The sequence below is a fragment of the Mytilus californianus genome, unplaced genomic scaffold, assembly GCF_021869535.1.
Source record: "Mytilus californianus isolate M0D057914Y unplaced genomic scaffold, xbMytCali1.0.p SCAF_4, whole genome shotgun sequence".
Lineage (NCBI taxonomy): Eukaryota > Metazoa > Mollusca > Bivalvia > Mytilida > Mytilidae > Mytilus > Mytilus californianus.
Window position 1 is genome coordinate 87,773,833 of NW_026262690.1, and position 17,003 is coordinate 87,790,835.

Sequence of the window (17,003 nt, forward strand, 5' to 3'; positions counted from 1 at the left end):
AAAACTATTTTGTTTTGATTACAATTTATATTTATGTTCAGGTTACATTCCCCAAACAAGTTCAAACCACAGTGACTATGAAAATTATTTCGAGTCTTTAAAAAAAATATTAAAGTAGTTTTACAAATAGAGAGAAAATTTTTATCATAAACTTGGTGGTATTGTCTGAACCCTGATTATAACAGTAAATGATAAGTATCTAAGAATAGGTGATTTAATGGGCTTTTTGACTTGTTTGACTCAAAATTGTTTCAGTGGTATTTATCATGCCATAATAAGTAAACATATTCTTTCCTCAGTTCTCTTTTTTTTATTATTACCGATGATTTTAACAATTTTTTTGACCATGCTCAAATAAAAGTGATAATGAAATGCATATGCAAGCAAGAAATATAATGTTCAACAATTTTTACTGGCTGGAAGTCACCAAAAGGTTGCAAGTGGTCAATTGAATAATCTAAAAGTTATAAAATTATTGATGCACTATCTATAGTGAAATGGGAAAACACACATTATTTTGAATATTATCTAAAACATAAATAATACGAAGAAAATGAATCACGTGAGTTAAAAGAAAAAATGTGATAGTTATACTAGAAAATAGAATTAGGAAACTAAAAACTGAACAGTATTGTGGCAATGCCCCCTCCTTGAGACACAAAAATTGCAATTTCCATTTGCCTACATACTATTGTAAGCCCCAAGGGTTGACAGGGGTACATGTATATAAAATGGTCAACAGGATTTTCACCATTCGGCTTTTAAGACTAAAGCTAAAGAGGGGCCTCCATTTTGCTGTGTTATTTGTATGAATATGCAGCTTTGTCCGGACTGAAATGAGAAGGTATGCATTGTGCAGGGAAAAGGTTATTCTCAGCTGTATGCATGTTTAATAGTGTTTGCAATAACTCTTTGAGGGGCCGTAGGTGACCCTTTAATTCTACGTCTATTCAATGTTTTTCTTTTTTTAAATTTCTGCCCTTCATACGTACAGATGAATAAAATTTGCAGAACCGACTGTCCTGAATATGCTTGAAATATTTGTCACTGGACGTTTAGTAAACAACAATAAATAAAGCATACTATTCTACATTTTGATACAACGAATAATGATATACTTAGTAAATACACATGACTAAAGGAAGAATCTTAACTAAAAGCACGAAGGCAAACCTTGCTAAAACAAATAGAAGTATGAACATCATAGAGAGAAAATCAATTTTTTAATAAGAAAAAAGGAATCCATGATTATAAATTAGGATATTTAACTTGAATTATAGCAAGGCCTCCATAGAACTATGGTGGGAAACCCCACAAGGCATCTTTCGTTCCAATGGAAATTTTAAGGACACATATCCAATCATACAAATCTGTATATATTTCAAACTATAATTTCGGAAATTAAACACAAGATTGATTGAGTATTGGTTGCTTAACGTCCAGTGGCTAATATTTCATGCATGTTCAGGACGAGGAATTAAAAGAATTAAACACAAGCATTTGTTATTAACTAAATGGTTTATAACACCAGTAAAAATATCTAACGTACATGTAAACACATCATGTATAGATTCTTATTTTCCAATATATGGTGGCCTCATGTATAGGCATAGCAAGATAATAAATTCAAGCTATTAGGGTCCAAGTTAACTGGCTGAAACCTTTCGACTACATGCTGTGTTTGAAAATTTTGAGCACTCCTCTTCCAAAAATATACGGCAATATATGATTTGCACAATTCATGGAACTTTCTAAAACTACGTTGAACCTCTCACCAGATCTTGCTACATGTATCAACAAAAAGAGGCACATAACCATTACAGACAAATTTGCGTTAAATAAAAGAAGATTGCTAAATTGAACAAGGATGTTCGGTCTTAATAATTGACGGATTCAACAAACACATGTTTGTTATAATAATTAATAAACACAATGAAAACAATGAAAACAATGAAAACAGGACACTTGTTAAATTCAAACCTTGAACTCATGCATACAAAGCGTGTTGTGTTTACTTCGTACTTTGTTTACTTCGTACTTTGTTTACTTCGTACTTTGATTACTTCGTACTTGTCTTTTTTTTCTTTTTCTTTACAAAGTGTGTCATATTATACTAAATGTCTTGCATATGTTAAATACCGAAGTAAATGAAGTTATCTACTTTACAATGTGTTAATATATACATGTTAAAATCCGAGGTAAATGAACGTTTTCTCGCACAGCGAAGAACCCTTATATGTCTGATTATGATTCGAACACAAGAATTATGGAAGAATAGAAATTAAATGCATAAAGATAAAACTGTATATTGAGTACTAAGTAGAAAAAGACACAGGGGATACCAAGGAAACAAACAAAAATCACAAGTCGACGAAAAACAACGATACTATGGCCAAAAAGAAAAATGAAAAAGCGATCACTATAACTTATTAAGACAAACAACATTCTAACAAAACACAACACGGAAAACTAAATTTGATTGAGCAACACTAACTCCACTGAAAAACCGGGGATGATATCATATGTCCAGGAAAGGTACATGTAAGCCGACCTAGCTCCCCTTGTGGCATCCACCGTGTTGAACATTGCAAGTAAACATTTCACATTCATGACGGAGGAATTTACTAAATGTGTAATAAGCAGAACAGAAATCCATCCCACACTTCAAAATTTCCCTGCTTTCTTTTTTTTCGGACTTTTACAAAAAATATATTCCAACGTACGTAGTGTCAATTTCTCACTTTAATGACTAAAACGGCTAAATTATATGTAAATATGTATCATAATGCTATCACTTTCCGAGGGGCTTTAGGAGTTTGATAATTCGGATATTTTGATATTAAAGGACTTTTAGGAGTTTGATAATGGTTTCCAGGAATTTGGTAATGAGTTTTATCATTATCTTGTACCACTTTTGTTGACCTAGGCACTTGATACTCATTCGTTGTATTTTTTGGCAGATCTGTTCCGGCGATTTTGTCTTGTTGTATCAAGACTTCGTTTGCAAGGTTGTTTTTGGTAGCGTTGTTTGGCAGTGTTGACGGCAAAATAGTTTTGTTTTGTTGCGTCGTCAAGTTTTCATCCACATTCACATGCATTTTAGTTTTATTGCTATTTGGCAGTGTTGACTGCAAACTAGAACTGTTTTGTTGCGTCGTGTTTTCGTTCACAGGAATGCTGTTCGGTAATGTTGGCGGGGAAATAATTCTGTTTTGTTTTGTCAAGTAACCATTGGCGGGAATACTATTTGTAGAGTTATCTGGCAATGTTTGTGTTAAATGCATCGGATTAACGCCGGTTGAGTCTTTGACCTGCGTAACACTGTGATTTGCTGTTTCAGTCATTAATTTTGTACCCGGGTGCTCAGTTTTTGGCGGTTCGCCAATGATCGGTGGTGGATTCAAATTATCATTTACAACTGAAACAGCGTATGGGACGACTGACATCCGATCAAATCGACTTGCTTCATGCGAATCTTGTCTGAAGTATGCCGTATTCCTCGACTGTCCGGGAGCACGTGACATCCTTCGTTTGTTTCCGCCATCAAATACATCCGAAATTCGTATGTTAAAATCATTATTACTAGCCATTCTGACCGGTTCTGGGGGTCGGGTCTTATGTCGTAGTCTACGCAAGACATGGCACATGATTATAAAGGCTACTGTCATGACAACGAGCATCGTAAAGGTCAATGCACCTATATAATATACGGTTATTGAGTACACATAGTCGGAAGACGTTGTACCTGAAAGAAGAATAAGATGAATGATAAAGTTGTAGATATATAGATTATGCCACTGCATCAAGTGTGATTCGATATGTATCCACTCAAGACAGTTAAAATTTCAAATTTAAAACGCGAGGCTCGCCGACCGCTTTAAATATTTAAAGTTTAACTGTCGAGAGTGAATAAATATCGTATTGCACGAGATTTGGTGGTGTAATCTGTTTCTCTAATGATTTTAAAATTTGGAAATCATCCCTTTAAAAATTTTACCAACGCAATCATGATTTGGTTGATCGGTATGTAATGCGTTTGTAGTTTTGACATAAATAACCACTAATATTTTCCAATTGCCGTAGCCATTATCCCGTCCTCTTTTTCCTGATTAAGACCTAATTTACACTTAAGATTATCCCTTGGTTGCCTCAAGTGCGGTAAAGCGTGGGTTGAATTGCCGGCCAGATAAAACAAGACTTTTAAATCGGTATGTGCTGCTTATCTGTCATTCACGTCACATTTAGAAGTAAGAGCAAAGGCTGTTCGGCTAACAAAAATATGTCACGGTAAGGTTACACATCTCCTGTGTCTGTACCAAATCAGGCTATCATGAACATTTGTTGTTGGTTGTATTTGATTTTCTTTGTACGTCTTGTTTTAGAGGAATACATGTTGGTGTGGTCTATTGTACTAGCTGTTCAATATTTTTGGTAACTCCTGTTATCCTTATTATGCATTGTCATATCAAATTAGCATGTTTTATACATCCTTGTATACCACATGTGGAGCAGGATCTGCTTACCCTTCCGGAGCACCTGAGATCAGTCCTTGGTTTTGAGTGGGGTTCGTGATGCTCAGTCTTTAGTTTTCTATGTTGTGTTTTGTGATCTGTTGTTTCTCTTTGATTTTTTCGTTTTATGCCATGGCGTTGTCAGTTTACTTTCGACTAATGAGTTCGAATGTCCTTTTGGTATATTTCGCCTCTCTTTTATATCTCTGTATATTAGTATATAAGCATGGAATATCTGCCTTGACATTTGGTATATTTCGTCTCTCTTTTATATCTTTGTATATAAGTATATAAGCATGGAATATCTGCCCTGACATTTGGTATATTTCGCCTCTCTTTTATAGTTCTGTATATTAGTATACAAGTATGGAATATCTTCCTTGGCATTATGCAGTCACCAATCAATCAGTCAGTAAGTTTAATATATATATTTAAAATGATCTTGAAGATTCTGTTAGCCTACTTATATTGAAGTCTGTGCTTGTAGAGATTGGTGGAAAATTTGTGATGTTATCGTCCGGTGTCGATATTTCCATGGCTACCTGTTAAATATGAATATATAATTTAGTGTTTAATTTAGTGTTTACATACATACATGTACAAATATTGAATGTTTAAATATTTACAGGAAAAAGTACTTGATACAATTAATTCAATAATTTCCTAGAACTTTAATTCTATTTTAATAGTATTATTGCGAACCCAATGAAAGTTTTCCACAGTGCCATCTCTATCTTGACCAGGTATTTAAACTTTTGCAAGTTCACCTGTCCTATTGAATGAATACAATAGCTATTTTTCTCTGTGTAGTTTATTCACTGGGACCTTTAAATTTCTTCTAAGAGAAATCTATCATTCATTGATTAAATTACCTGTGTAAAAAAAAATTCTTATATATAGACAAAAATACTTTTTTTATACTCATTAACTGCGTGTGATGATGTAGTTATTCAATATTAATAATATATTTTCATTCAGTTTAATATAAACATTGATTCAATCATAAAAATTTGATTTCTGACAAAACTTTCAACATTGTTCCTTTTAAAAAAAAATTTGTTTGACATGAATAAGAACTTGAAAATAATGATGTTTCAAATTAAGATCTTCTTAAATGTATTCTATAACTAAACAAAAAAAAATCAAATTTCAATAGGAACATTGATAAAACTTTTGTTAGAAATCAACTTTTTATGATTGAATCAATGTTTATATATGTCTCTGCTTCTATCAAATCCAACGCTTGCCACAAAATGTCGTCCGTCTTATACCCGTCCATATTGACAACTGTATACAAGGAGCATGATGTATTTTTTGTTTGTAATAAGAATACACGAAACAGTCAACCTTGACCTGCTGATCCATATTAGCACATGGTTTAACGGGAATATGCAAAACAACAACTTTGACATTTGTAAAATATACTCACTTGTCAAAGTTTGAACAAAGATAACAAAAGAAAGGTTTCTAGTGGGGTTTCATGTAATATAAAAATATTCTTATAAATCATGGTTTGATATTTTCAATAAATATGCTATCTTTTTTTTTTTGTTTTTTCATTTTATAATCAATGTTAACAAATATAGGGTTTAGAATAGGGTGTAAGTTAGTTATACACCTCAGGATACGGCCAACAAAAGTTTTATCAATGTTCCTATTGAAATTTGATTTTTTTTTGTTTAGTTATAGAATACATTTAAGAAGATCTTAATTTGAAACATCATTATTTTCAAGTTCTTATTCATGTCAAACAAATTTTTTTTTAAAAGGAACAATGTTGAAAGTTTTGTCAGAAATCAAATTTTTATGATTGAATCAATGTTTATATTAAACTGAATGAAAATATATTATTAATATTGAATAACTACATCATCACACGCAGTTAATGAGTATAAAAACAGTATTTTTGTCTATATATAAGAATTTTTTTTTACTCAGGTAATTTAATCAATGAATGATAGATTTCTCTTAGAAGAAATTTAAAGGTCCCAGAGAATAAACTACACAGAGAACAATAGCTATTGTATCTATTCAATAGGACAGGTGAACTTGCAAAAGTTTAAATACCTGGTCAAGATAGAGATGGCACTGTGGAAAACTTTCATTGGGTTCGCAATAACTAAGGTTAATATAGTGTCCTTCCTTCAAGGAAATTATATTTTTTGGCAACCATTTTGTTACATTTAATGAATATTTTCTTTCAGTTGAACTACAATGTATTATAATTAAATCATAAAATGTATATTCAATACAACAATTTTAAATTCATTCATTTGTTTTTGTTGAATTGAATTTATTGAAATTTCTCTATATTTCAGTTAGAGAAAACCTTTTTCTTGTGTCTATGTAGTAGAGTAGCTCCTTCTAACGTGTAGATTTTCAGTCCATATCCTTTATAGGATCAAATAGGATGATTAGATATTCGACAAATGTGCGGAACCAGTATTTTGAGAAGGGGGACTCTCAAAAGCCAACGTTGGGAGTGATAATTTAAAAAAAATATACTCATTTATCATATATGAACCCGAGCCACTTGTCCCCTCTAGTCCACCTCTGCGTCGATGAGACAGATCAGAATCTCCAGACCAACATACTTTTAATCAAATAAGACACAAACAAACAACATTTCCATGTTCTCAGAATTTCATTCATTTATAATTATTCTTTCTGTTTGTTTTTTCAATTTTTTTCATCATCTTTTCTAATTGTGGTTTTTTTTCCTTCACATTGTGTGTTATATCCTCTACTTACTACTACCTTAAGAGATTAAATCAACTTCGCATGCTCTGCTTAATTATTGTACTTGTTATATTATAAAAAGGAGAATTAAGCCTTAATAAGTTGGTAAACTTGTGTTCGATAATATATGTCTCTTTGAACAAATAAAATAGTTATAAACTAAACAATATATCATCAAAAGCGCTGTAAAAAGTATAACAAAAATACCGAACTCCAAAGTAAATTCAAAAGGGAGGAAGTCCATAAAAACTGACAAAGTCAAACGTAAAACTTTATTTTAAACCTGGTTTTAAAGCTAGCTAAACCTCCCGCTTGTATGACAGTTGTCTATACTGTTCCATTATATTAACAAATTTGGGTGAGCAACCAGAACAGACATAATAAGTGAATGAGACAATAATTGGGATCCTTCAGCCAAAACTGTGTAAACATACATTACATACAACACAAATGACAAAAAATTCAAACAGACCTGAACAAAATTTCAAAATAATTTTGTAATAATTTAAAAAATAAAACGTTCATGTACATACAGTATATAGTATACTCTTTCTCGATAAAGTACAAATTAAGTAAAATATAAAGACAAGCTAGGGTAAACAAAATGAAAACAAAACTGTAAAAACCTCTTGCTTCTGAATCGCACATCTGGACCCACCTGCACCAAGCCAAAAACCCGATGGCTTTAGATAGACAAAGATAAATGTAGGGGAAACAGTAAATTAAATAAAAAGATACACAACTTCAGCACCTATAACTCGAGACCACCTTGTATTATTTGTAGACTCTGAATATTTATCTCTTAGACACAAAATCCAACACAGACAAGTTGTAAATTTGAACAGAGAATATTGTGAATCAGCCATCGAAATCAAGACTTCATTTTTTAATTTTTTTATTATCTAATTATTTTTTTTTTTTGTTATTTGTTATTTTCTTATAGACATGATAAGACAAACCAGAAAAAAAGAAGAAGATAAGTGACCAATGACAACTTATGGCGTGGTTCCCGCCTTTGAACAGCCAAATTAGTGCTTAAATTTAACGAAATAAAGTACTGAAAATACTGTACAGAAATCATGCATTCTTACATGTATATTATTACGCTCAATTTCGGAGTATATTCCATATATATATAGCAATGTCATTAGTTTTTAATGACTTGTTTGGTCCAATACATTTGGTTGAAAATATCAAACAACCGGTATATCTGGAAAAAAACTACATTTCATTATCACCACCATTAAACCAAGCAATAACTGGAACTTCAAACATACAGCGACCGATATTTAAAAGGGAAGGATTGAGATATAATTAGATCGATTGATTGGTTTGTGTTTAATGGGTACTTTCAGCATTATTGGCTATTCCATAGAGGTCAGTTAATATTGCTGGAGTTTCCCGGAGAGAACCACCGACCTTCGGCAGGAAAATAAAAGACAATCCTTGTCAATTAAGGTTGGAGCGCACCTGTCACATGTAGGGTTCGAACTCTTAAACTCAGTATTGATAGACTAGTGATACAGTAGTTGAACTACTTGGATCACTCGGCCACCTAGATATAAATAAAAACTAGTTTAACTCACACATATGAGTAACCTTGTAGATAATTTACATTTGTTATGTCTCAATGGGTTTGCCATTGGGGGAGTTTGGTGTTGTAGGAAGATATTTTGATGGCTATTTTGTATTCATCTTTTAGAAAATAGAACACGATCATGTATTAACATTTTCTTTTTTAAACATGATAATACTTGTGTCGTTGGGTTGCTGTGTCACTTCATCTTCATCGTCAACAATTACCTTACATATATGATACAATGAACCGTTCATAAGATCATAAAAACTTCCAAAAGCCAGAATTGGACTGTAATAATTGCGATACTTTGATACTTTGATACTTTGTTAATTGTTGTTTCTGTATAATGGGACATGATATCATAATCATATTAAGGTCAGTACTTTGATTTGTGATTAAAAAAAATGAAAAAACAAAAAACAAAAAGCATACTTAATGAAAACACTCTTAAAGTTTAAATTATTTAAAAGTCTATTGCTAGTTTGTGTTGTTGGGTTTTTGTCTCACGGAAGTATATCCAACAACTATTATTTCATTTGAATTGTGTTTATGAACTTAGATTCAATATAAATAAAGCTACTTACAATACCAATACGGACAGAAATGATCACGTGTAATGTATAAGACCATTCAATTTTGATCAAAAGCCTACATTATTTCTGGTGAAGTTTAACTACAGGCAATATTAAGAGATACACATATAACAGATCATATATAAAGAAATGGTATTTATATAATATTTCAACAAGTTGTAAAAAGGTTTTGATGTAAGTGGTACTTGAAATTTAATTAACAAGTCGTTCATTTATAAACAAAATTAAGCATTAAGTATATCACGCTATCTTTTTTCATTTGATACGCACTTAGCTATGAAAAGAAATAGATATTCTGTTTCGAATACTGATGTATCAAATGGTTGTCAAAACGGAAGTACTTGGTGATGGTTTTCTATTCGAACTTCCGGTGTTTATGTAGATTGAATGCTACATCTGTATTCATTTTAGTTTTCTGTCTTGTGTCTTTCGTACTGTCTGTCCATCTTTTTCTATTGGATTGTCTTAATTTGACTTATTTTTCTCATTTCACCCTTGGTACTTTGTTTTATTTTTGAATTCCTACCCGTTGACTAACCTAGAAGACAGTTACAAGGACAATTTCAAAGAATGCTTGGAAGACGATTATTTGTCCATCTCCGTAGTAATACATTTACTTTGTGAATATGCTCATTACGTTGTGCAAAGATTTATTTTCACAAAAGCGCATAGGTCCACTTCATATAAAACTGAACTGATTAAAGTAAAGTGTCACAGATTCAATTGCATTCAATCAAATGGTCATTTTGATCCATCTCCTATTTCAAAAGCTTTTTCGTCCAGTCTTACTATATCTTTTCAATCACTTATAAGTTCATATGGTAAATATGTTTGTGTCATATTTTCAGCATACTTAAACAACAGCTACTGCATATTCAAAACATGACTAATCATTATAAGGAAACTATTGATAGGATCATTGCAATACCGTCATTTGGGCTATTTACATCTGCATGTAGGAGACATACCTATTCTGAGGTAGATGCATAACAATTTTGCTTTTTTCACAGATAACTTACTATTTATATGAATGGTAATTTGTTAAAATAACATAAATAGTTAGATATAGTGGTGCATATTTCCCAAAGATCTTCATGTTAAGGTCCCTTCAATATTATACGGGAGATGCTTTTTACCGGGTTTTCAAATCACTTGAGCTGATTGATTTTTTAATGAAAAAAATGCATTTTGTTTCAAATCTGATGCAAGGAAAACACTTTGAAAAAAAAACTGATTTACATAGAATCGACGTAAAATCGACAGAAACCATCAGTATTATTTGTTTGTCCTTCTAAACCAGTTCATAGACTTTCTGAAAAACTGATATGTTGTTGCCAGATAAATTTCCGTTCTATTAACATAAATAATTACAGGATCAACTAAACGAATTTTCATTCAAGGTTGAGGTTTTTGGATTTAAAAATAACGTTACGTTGAAATAAGAGCAGACTTGTAATGCCATAAAGCCGTTGATATATGGAAAAAATGATATAGTTGAATTATATTCATTATTTTTTTCCAATTTAGTTTAAATTCAACATAACTAGATTGAACACGTGTTTAAAAGTGTCGAATATTTGTTATATCGACATTTTCTGTTATATTGATATAAGAAGATGTGGTATGAAAGCCAATGAGACAACTCTCCATCCAAGTCAAAATTTATAAAAGTAAACCATTATAGGTCACAGTACGGTCTTCAACACGGAGCCTTGGCTCACACCGAACAGTAAGCTATAAAGGGCCCCAAAAAATAACTAGTGTAAAACCATTCAAACGGGAAAACCAACGGTCTAATCTATATAAAAAACGAGAAACGAGAAACACTTATGAACCACATCAACAAACGACAACTACTGAACATCAGATTCCTGACTTAGGACAGGTGCAAACAAATGCAGCGGGTTTAAACGTTTTAATGGTACCAAACCTTCACCCTTTTTCTGAAACAATAGTGTAACATCACAACATAGAAAGACACACTATAAAATATCAACTGAAATAGCTTAACTCAATCAAAGGACATATTAACACCATTGAACATACACTGAACAAATAAATTTGACCTATGACACAATGTAAATACAAAATAAATAAACTAAGGGAAGAATAATAAAAGTAACATGTTATATCGGTAAGAAATGTTAAACAATTAAAGAAAAACAAAATGCTCGAACAAAAATACCATCCATTTGCAATAACTTTAAACACAGGTAAATGAAAATAATTTTGTTGTTAGGTATACGTGTACAATACCAATAGAGAAAGAAAATATTTTTACAAAATAAATAATATTGATACAAAATAATATGTATATCATGACTTAAATATATATCTGAATTTCTTCGATTCACCCCCATAAAACGATATGTTTATATTATAATTAATTTGAAAAAAAAATATGAATAGTTGTCCATTCAATGGTCAATATGACTGAAAAGTGTTTTACTTAGAGAAAGCCATGAATTATTATTGTTTACTAATGAAAAGATGGAGAATAAGGACACAATAAACTGGTTAAAATGTAGTTCCAGACTTCTGTATAATTTTCTTGTAGCTATGAAGAATATGACGTTTCTTTATGCCTCTATTACAGGACCTACCTATTGTATTTTGTTATCGTCCTGAACATGTATGAAAGATTCTGACTCATTGCCTTCATGAATTCACCCGTTAAATGCTTTTAGGGAGCTACCATTTGATTTTTAGGGGGGGGGGGGGGGGGGGGGGATGAAAAATTTTGTCCTGCATTTTTTTTAGTTGTAATCTCTGTCCTGCCTTTTTATTTTTCACTCTATTCGGTCCTGCCTTTTTTTAAAAGTTTATCCTGACTTTTTTTTACCAAAATTGTCATCCTGACTTTTTTTTTTTGCAAGTGTCTCATCCTGCCTTTTTTTTTTACTCAAAACTCCTGTCCTGCCTATTTTTTTCAAATTTCATCCTAGACCCTCCATAAAAATCAAATGGTTACCCTTAGTTCGATATTCAAGAAATAGGAAAACGAAATATTTCACAATGATAATTTTGTTTGCTATACGTTCAGTTGGGAAAATATCAGCAAGTAACATCCCAAAATTGGCGGGACCGTACCAATTATGCGAAAAAGTTTGATTTATTATTAAAAAAAAAAGAAATATAAGACAAGATAACAAACATGATTGTCATATACGGACCTATTGAAGAGTTGGTTATTTTCTGTAAAGTATAAAGAGTGTGGCTTTTTTCTTACATGTGCTTATATTTGACTTTCCTACCTTGCCAAAAGTGATTGTGTATTACTTTGTTGCTTGATCATTAACTATCAAAAGTAACTTCAATCATCCCAAGTCTTATCGCTATAGATGTAAAATATCTCGATGGTAATACTAAGTAATATATCTCAGCTACCCTCAGTAGCTCTGGCTCTCACTTATAAAGTCATACTAGGGTTCTGCAGTACCACTTTTTACACAGATTAATGTCTACATACTGTCTGGCGAGCGAATTCATAATAAAAACGGCATTATATGACTTTTTAAAACAAGTTCTATTCAAGAACAAATAAATACGGATACTCGTCATTAAAAATTTCCCTATTTTTAATCCCCAGCTTCTTGTTCTGGGGATAGATTAATTCGAGAAAAAAAATTGAAAAGACGCAAGACTTCGTACAGTTTTAAAATCTATTCACAATTTATTAATAAACAGTTGTCGTTTGTTGCTTGACCAATAAAGTCCAACGATATCAAAGATCTTTTATTAGTAAAGGTTGTCATTATATAAATAACACATAGCTGAGAGGGTAATAGAGCAGATTGTAACTCCGAGAAAACATTGTCAACTGAGGCGAAGCCAAGGTTGACAATGTCTTTTCGAGGAGTAACAATCTGCTCTATCACCCTCTCAGATACATGTATGTGTTATTTAATTTATTATACTGAATGCTCTGTTATAACTGTCTATTAAATTTCAAATTCCATGTAATAAACTATGTCGTCTTGTACATAACAATCATCCGTATTTATTAAAGCGCACACTTAAGCAAGAGTCTGCGTGAAGGGTAATAGAGTATTTGCCATGGGATAGAGTAAATTGTCTCCCTCGTAAAAACCAATCAAAATCTGGCATTTTCACATGATGTATAATAAATTATAACAGATTTCAATTCAAAGTAAAACAAGACATAAAAGGGACATATTATGTCATTACAATAATTTTGTAGCTTTTGACCCTCTCAAGTCTGTAGAAAGATATAAAATAGTTGTGAATAAATGTTAAAAAATATGGCAAAAATAAATATTTCAAAATTCAAGAGTCTATCCTTAATTGAAGTAAATTATATGGCCTTCCAAATACCGTTTCGATTCCTAACATCACTGAAAAGACATTAATTGTCGAAATGCAGATATGGTGTACAAATTTTTGAACCTCATGTTTGCGGTATACCATCTTTTCCGCAAGTTTATTGTTTTCTGTTTGGTAATAAATTAATAATAAGATCTATTTTGTTAAATCTTGTGATCCGTTTATTTGGCAATCGCCAATGGCAGTAAGCAGGGTTTAAGAACATTAGTTGTTCGACCTGCTAGTCAAATGCGTTTTGTTAAAATATACTTTTTCACTCATTTGGTCTTTTGGAAAATGTTGTTTGTGCTGTATTTAGACCCCTCTACCAAGAAATTTGTTTTGCATGCAAACGTATAAAAATTGCGGTTTTTATCCCACGCAATCATAGGTTTGAACGTTGTTTTCAATTTAAACTTGTTTATATTTTTTCGTTTGGGCTTGTATTATATTTGCCTTCGGGTTTATATGATCCGTTCAACCTATTTTGACTCTTTAAAAATTCAAGAGTCTATCCTTAATTGAAGTAAATTATATGGCCTTCCAAATACCGTTTCGATTCCTAACATCACTGAAGAGACATTAATTGTCGAAATGCAGATATAGAGTACAAATTTTTGCACCTCATGTTTGCGGTATACCATCTTTTCCGCAAGTTTATTGCTTTCTGTTTGGTAATAAATTAATAATAAGATCTATTTTGTTACATCTTGTGATCCGTTTATTTGGCAATCGCCAATGGCAGTCAGCAGGGTTTAAGAACATCAGTTGTTGGACCTGCTAGTCAAATGCGTTTTGTTAAAATATACTTTTTCACTCATTTGGTCTTTTGGAAAATGTTGTTTGGCATTGGATTGTTTGAAAATGGATGTTTTCTAGAGGAAACACATACAAACACTATGATAATAAAACAGAAAGACATCTACATGTCAACATATAAACGCTCTCCCACGAAAGAATATGTTAATTCATCATGTTTAGCTTTGAAGGGTAAGTTAGATAAAGGCCTTAGTGAAATAGAATGAATTTTGTCGAACGTTTCGAAAGTGACGTTGGAATGTAAACCCGAAAAAGGCTTCAAAAACACTCTCAGGTGAAATTTTCCAAATCTTACGGATTTCAACGAAATTTAGTCTTGGGCAGTAATTGACAAACTATCTATTTTAGTCAGATACTGTATTTATCATAACATGTATTATAAGCATAATGTTGCAAGATTTTCTTGTTGAGGTGTGCGCTAGCGCTGTTTCCAGTTCTGAAAACGAACGGAAAGTCTCCTGTTTTCTTTGTGTTTGTTAGTAAATTGAATTTGAATTCATGCTAACTGTGTCGTATTGCTTTGAAAATGTTTCATTGTTATAACAGCCATCAACCAAATTTTTGAATTTTAAGCTCGATATACTAGTAATATTTTGGCCTTATCCAACTTACTCCTTATCCTTAGCCTTAACATGTTGATGAGTTGATTTATTGAGATTATCATGACGAGGGACCAGTATATTAACTTTATTAGGTCAATGCTTAAGATAAGTTTTTCTAGATCTCATCACTTCTCGTTTTAATTAGTTTTGAATGACAAAAGGTAGATACAAGATTGTTCAATATAAGTTTTAAGGATCATTTTGAAACGATGTGAGAAATCTTTTGAAAAATATTTTTGTGTTCTTTAATGTTTAAATTCTACTACGTTTCACACTCTATACACTTTTCGAGACCTACCATGAATGCAACAGATAAAGGCGGAAGTGGCCATACTTTTCTAACACAAAGAAATAATCAATGATCTAGGAAGAAGTAAATGAATATAATATCTTTTTGAAAAAAAAACCCAAACTAATCGATAAAAAGATACAAACGCAGATAATTGAGCAATTATTTCCCTTTTGTCGGTGTTTATACATTCCCCCACAGGCATTTGTCTCTGAAAAAATAAATGTAAATGGACAAAACCAGAGACAAGTGCCTGTGATTCCCCCAAATAAGAAACTGGAAAATCTCAAAATTGGTATTTGCCGTTTATTTTATTTTGTAATTTACAATGCTATCCTGCGTGGAAACAAACATTTTCAAATTTCATCAGCAATGAGACGGCTAGTTTTTTTTTAGAAAAGCTATTACTTGATAATGATATTCCAATTGATTTTATAATGATTTGTCAACCATCCACTTAGACATCGGATTTTATTACAAGCACATCATCGACTGAACCTGTCGACTGGTAATACTGTATATGTTCATACTTTCACTTATTCTTAGAATTCGAATAATATGCACTTAAATGATAAACAAAGATAAAAAAATAATATATAAAAAAAATATCTGCACTTACCATCACTAAACTCTGAATCAACATTTTAACGGAAACGGAATAAATTACGTATAATTTCAAACAAGGAAATTAGAAAGTTTAAAATGAAAACGAAAGGTCATCTTCTAAGTCAAGTGTAATTATTGATTATGAATACATAACGTTTTTAAATGATAATGTAGCCTAATGATATAAAACTTAAATAAAAAATTTCAGCACTTTGCAAATAAAATCGTAATATATTAATATGATATTTTTTTAATGAGAGGGCGGAAGCTGTTATATTTCATTGATATGCATATTAAACAGCATCGAATTTTAATACTATATATGGACTTCTTTCATCCGGTATATACGTAGTAAGAGCCATTCATGTTTATGGTCGTCCGTTTGGCATTTAGGGATGTATGAATACGCATCCAAGTTAGATCGGAATCTAAAGGATGGACTATATGTCTGCATATTGACAAAATCAACCCTTGCAACAACTCATAAGTGACTTTTGCAGGCCCCTTTTTTGCCGTATCAAAAATATATAGTTTTTTTTCAGATGCAGTCCAAATTTCCTGCCCTTCATCCCGGTCCATCTATCTGGTATGTTCTATCTATGTCGCGTCTGCGTTTACATTTGCTGTTTAGTTTGTTTTACGTCGAGTTTATCAAATTTTCAAAAATCTACAACCCAGCAATAAAGAAAAACGCACCTATAACATGAATATCTTGATCACGTGTCATAGTTGTTTGTCTTTCTTGTAAGTCAATTTTTCTTCTTTGGAGGAGCAGGATGTTGGTGAAGTTGGTATGTTTATAAGAAAATTTTGTGTTTTTGGTTTTTGAACATGTTTGAATTGTCTTTATTTAAAAAGTACCCGCCAAGAGGAGGAAGATCTATTGTTTAGGTAAAAACTAGCAGTAGCCCAGCAACACAAAGAAAAAAAACCAGATGACAT

At 31.7% G+C, this 17,003-nt stretch overlaps 1 protein-coding gene across 3 annotated transcripts; it reads right to left on the reverse strand.

Annotated features, from left to right (window-relative positions):
- Positions 1-2,724: 2,724 nt before the first annotated feature.
- Positions 2,725-16,177, reverse strand: LOC127738850 (uncharacterized). 3 transcript variants are annotated; one of them, XM_052250254.1, is made up of 3 exons: positions 16,075-16,177; positions 4,975-5,053; positions 2,725-3,745 (listed from the first exon to the last, which is right to left on the reverse strand). In XM_052250254.1, the coding sequence occupies exons 1-3, from the start codon at positions 16,096-16,098 to the stop codon at positions 2,781-2,783; spliced, it is 1,068 nt and encodes a 355-aa protein (XP_052106214.1). In that variant the 5' UTR covers positions 16,099-16,177; the 3' UTR covers positions 2,725-2,780. The 3 variants fall into 3 exon arrangements, with proteins under 3 accessions (XP_052106214.1, XP_052106217.1, XP_052106216.1); XM_052250257.1 differs by lacking the exon at positions 16,075-16,177 and adding an exon at positions 9,414-9,519; XM_052250256.1 differs by lacking the exon at positions 16,075-16,177 and adding an exon at positions 8,721-8,787.
- Between the last annotated feature and the right edge of the window lie 826 nt (positions 16,178-17,003).

Excerpts from the sequence above, each read along its gene's own strand:
- LOC127738850 (XM_052250254.1), bottom strand. The coding sequence starts at position 16,098 with ATGTTGATTCAGAGTTTAGTGATG. Across the intron at positions 5,054-16,074 it reads TGATTCAGAGTTTAGTGATG|GTAGCCATGGAAATATCGAC; the intron begins GTAAGTGCAGAT and ends CATATTTAACAG. Across the intron at positions 3,746-4,974 it reads AAGCACAGACTTCAATATAA|GTACAACGTCTTCCGACTAT; the intron begins GTAGGCTAACAG and ends TTCTTCTTTCAG.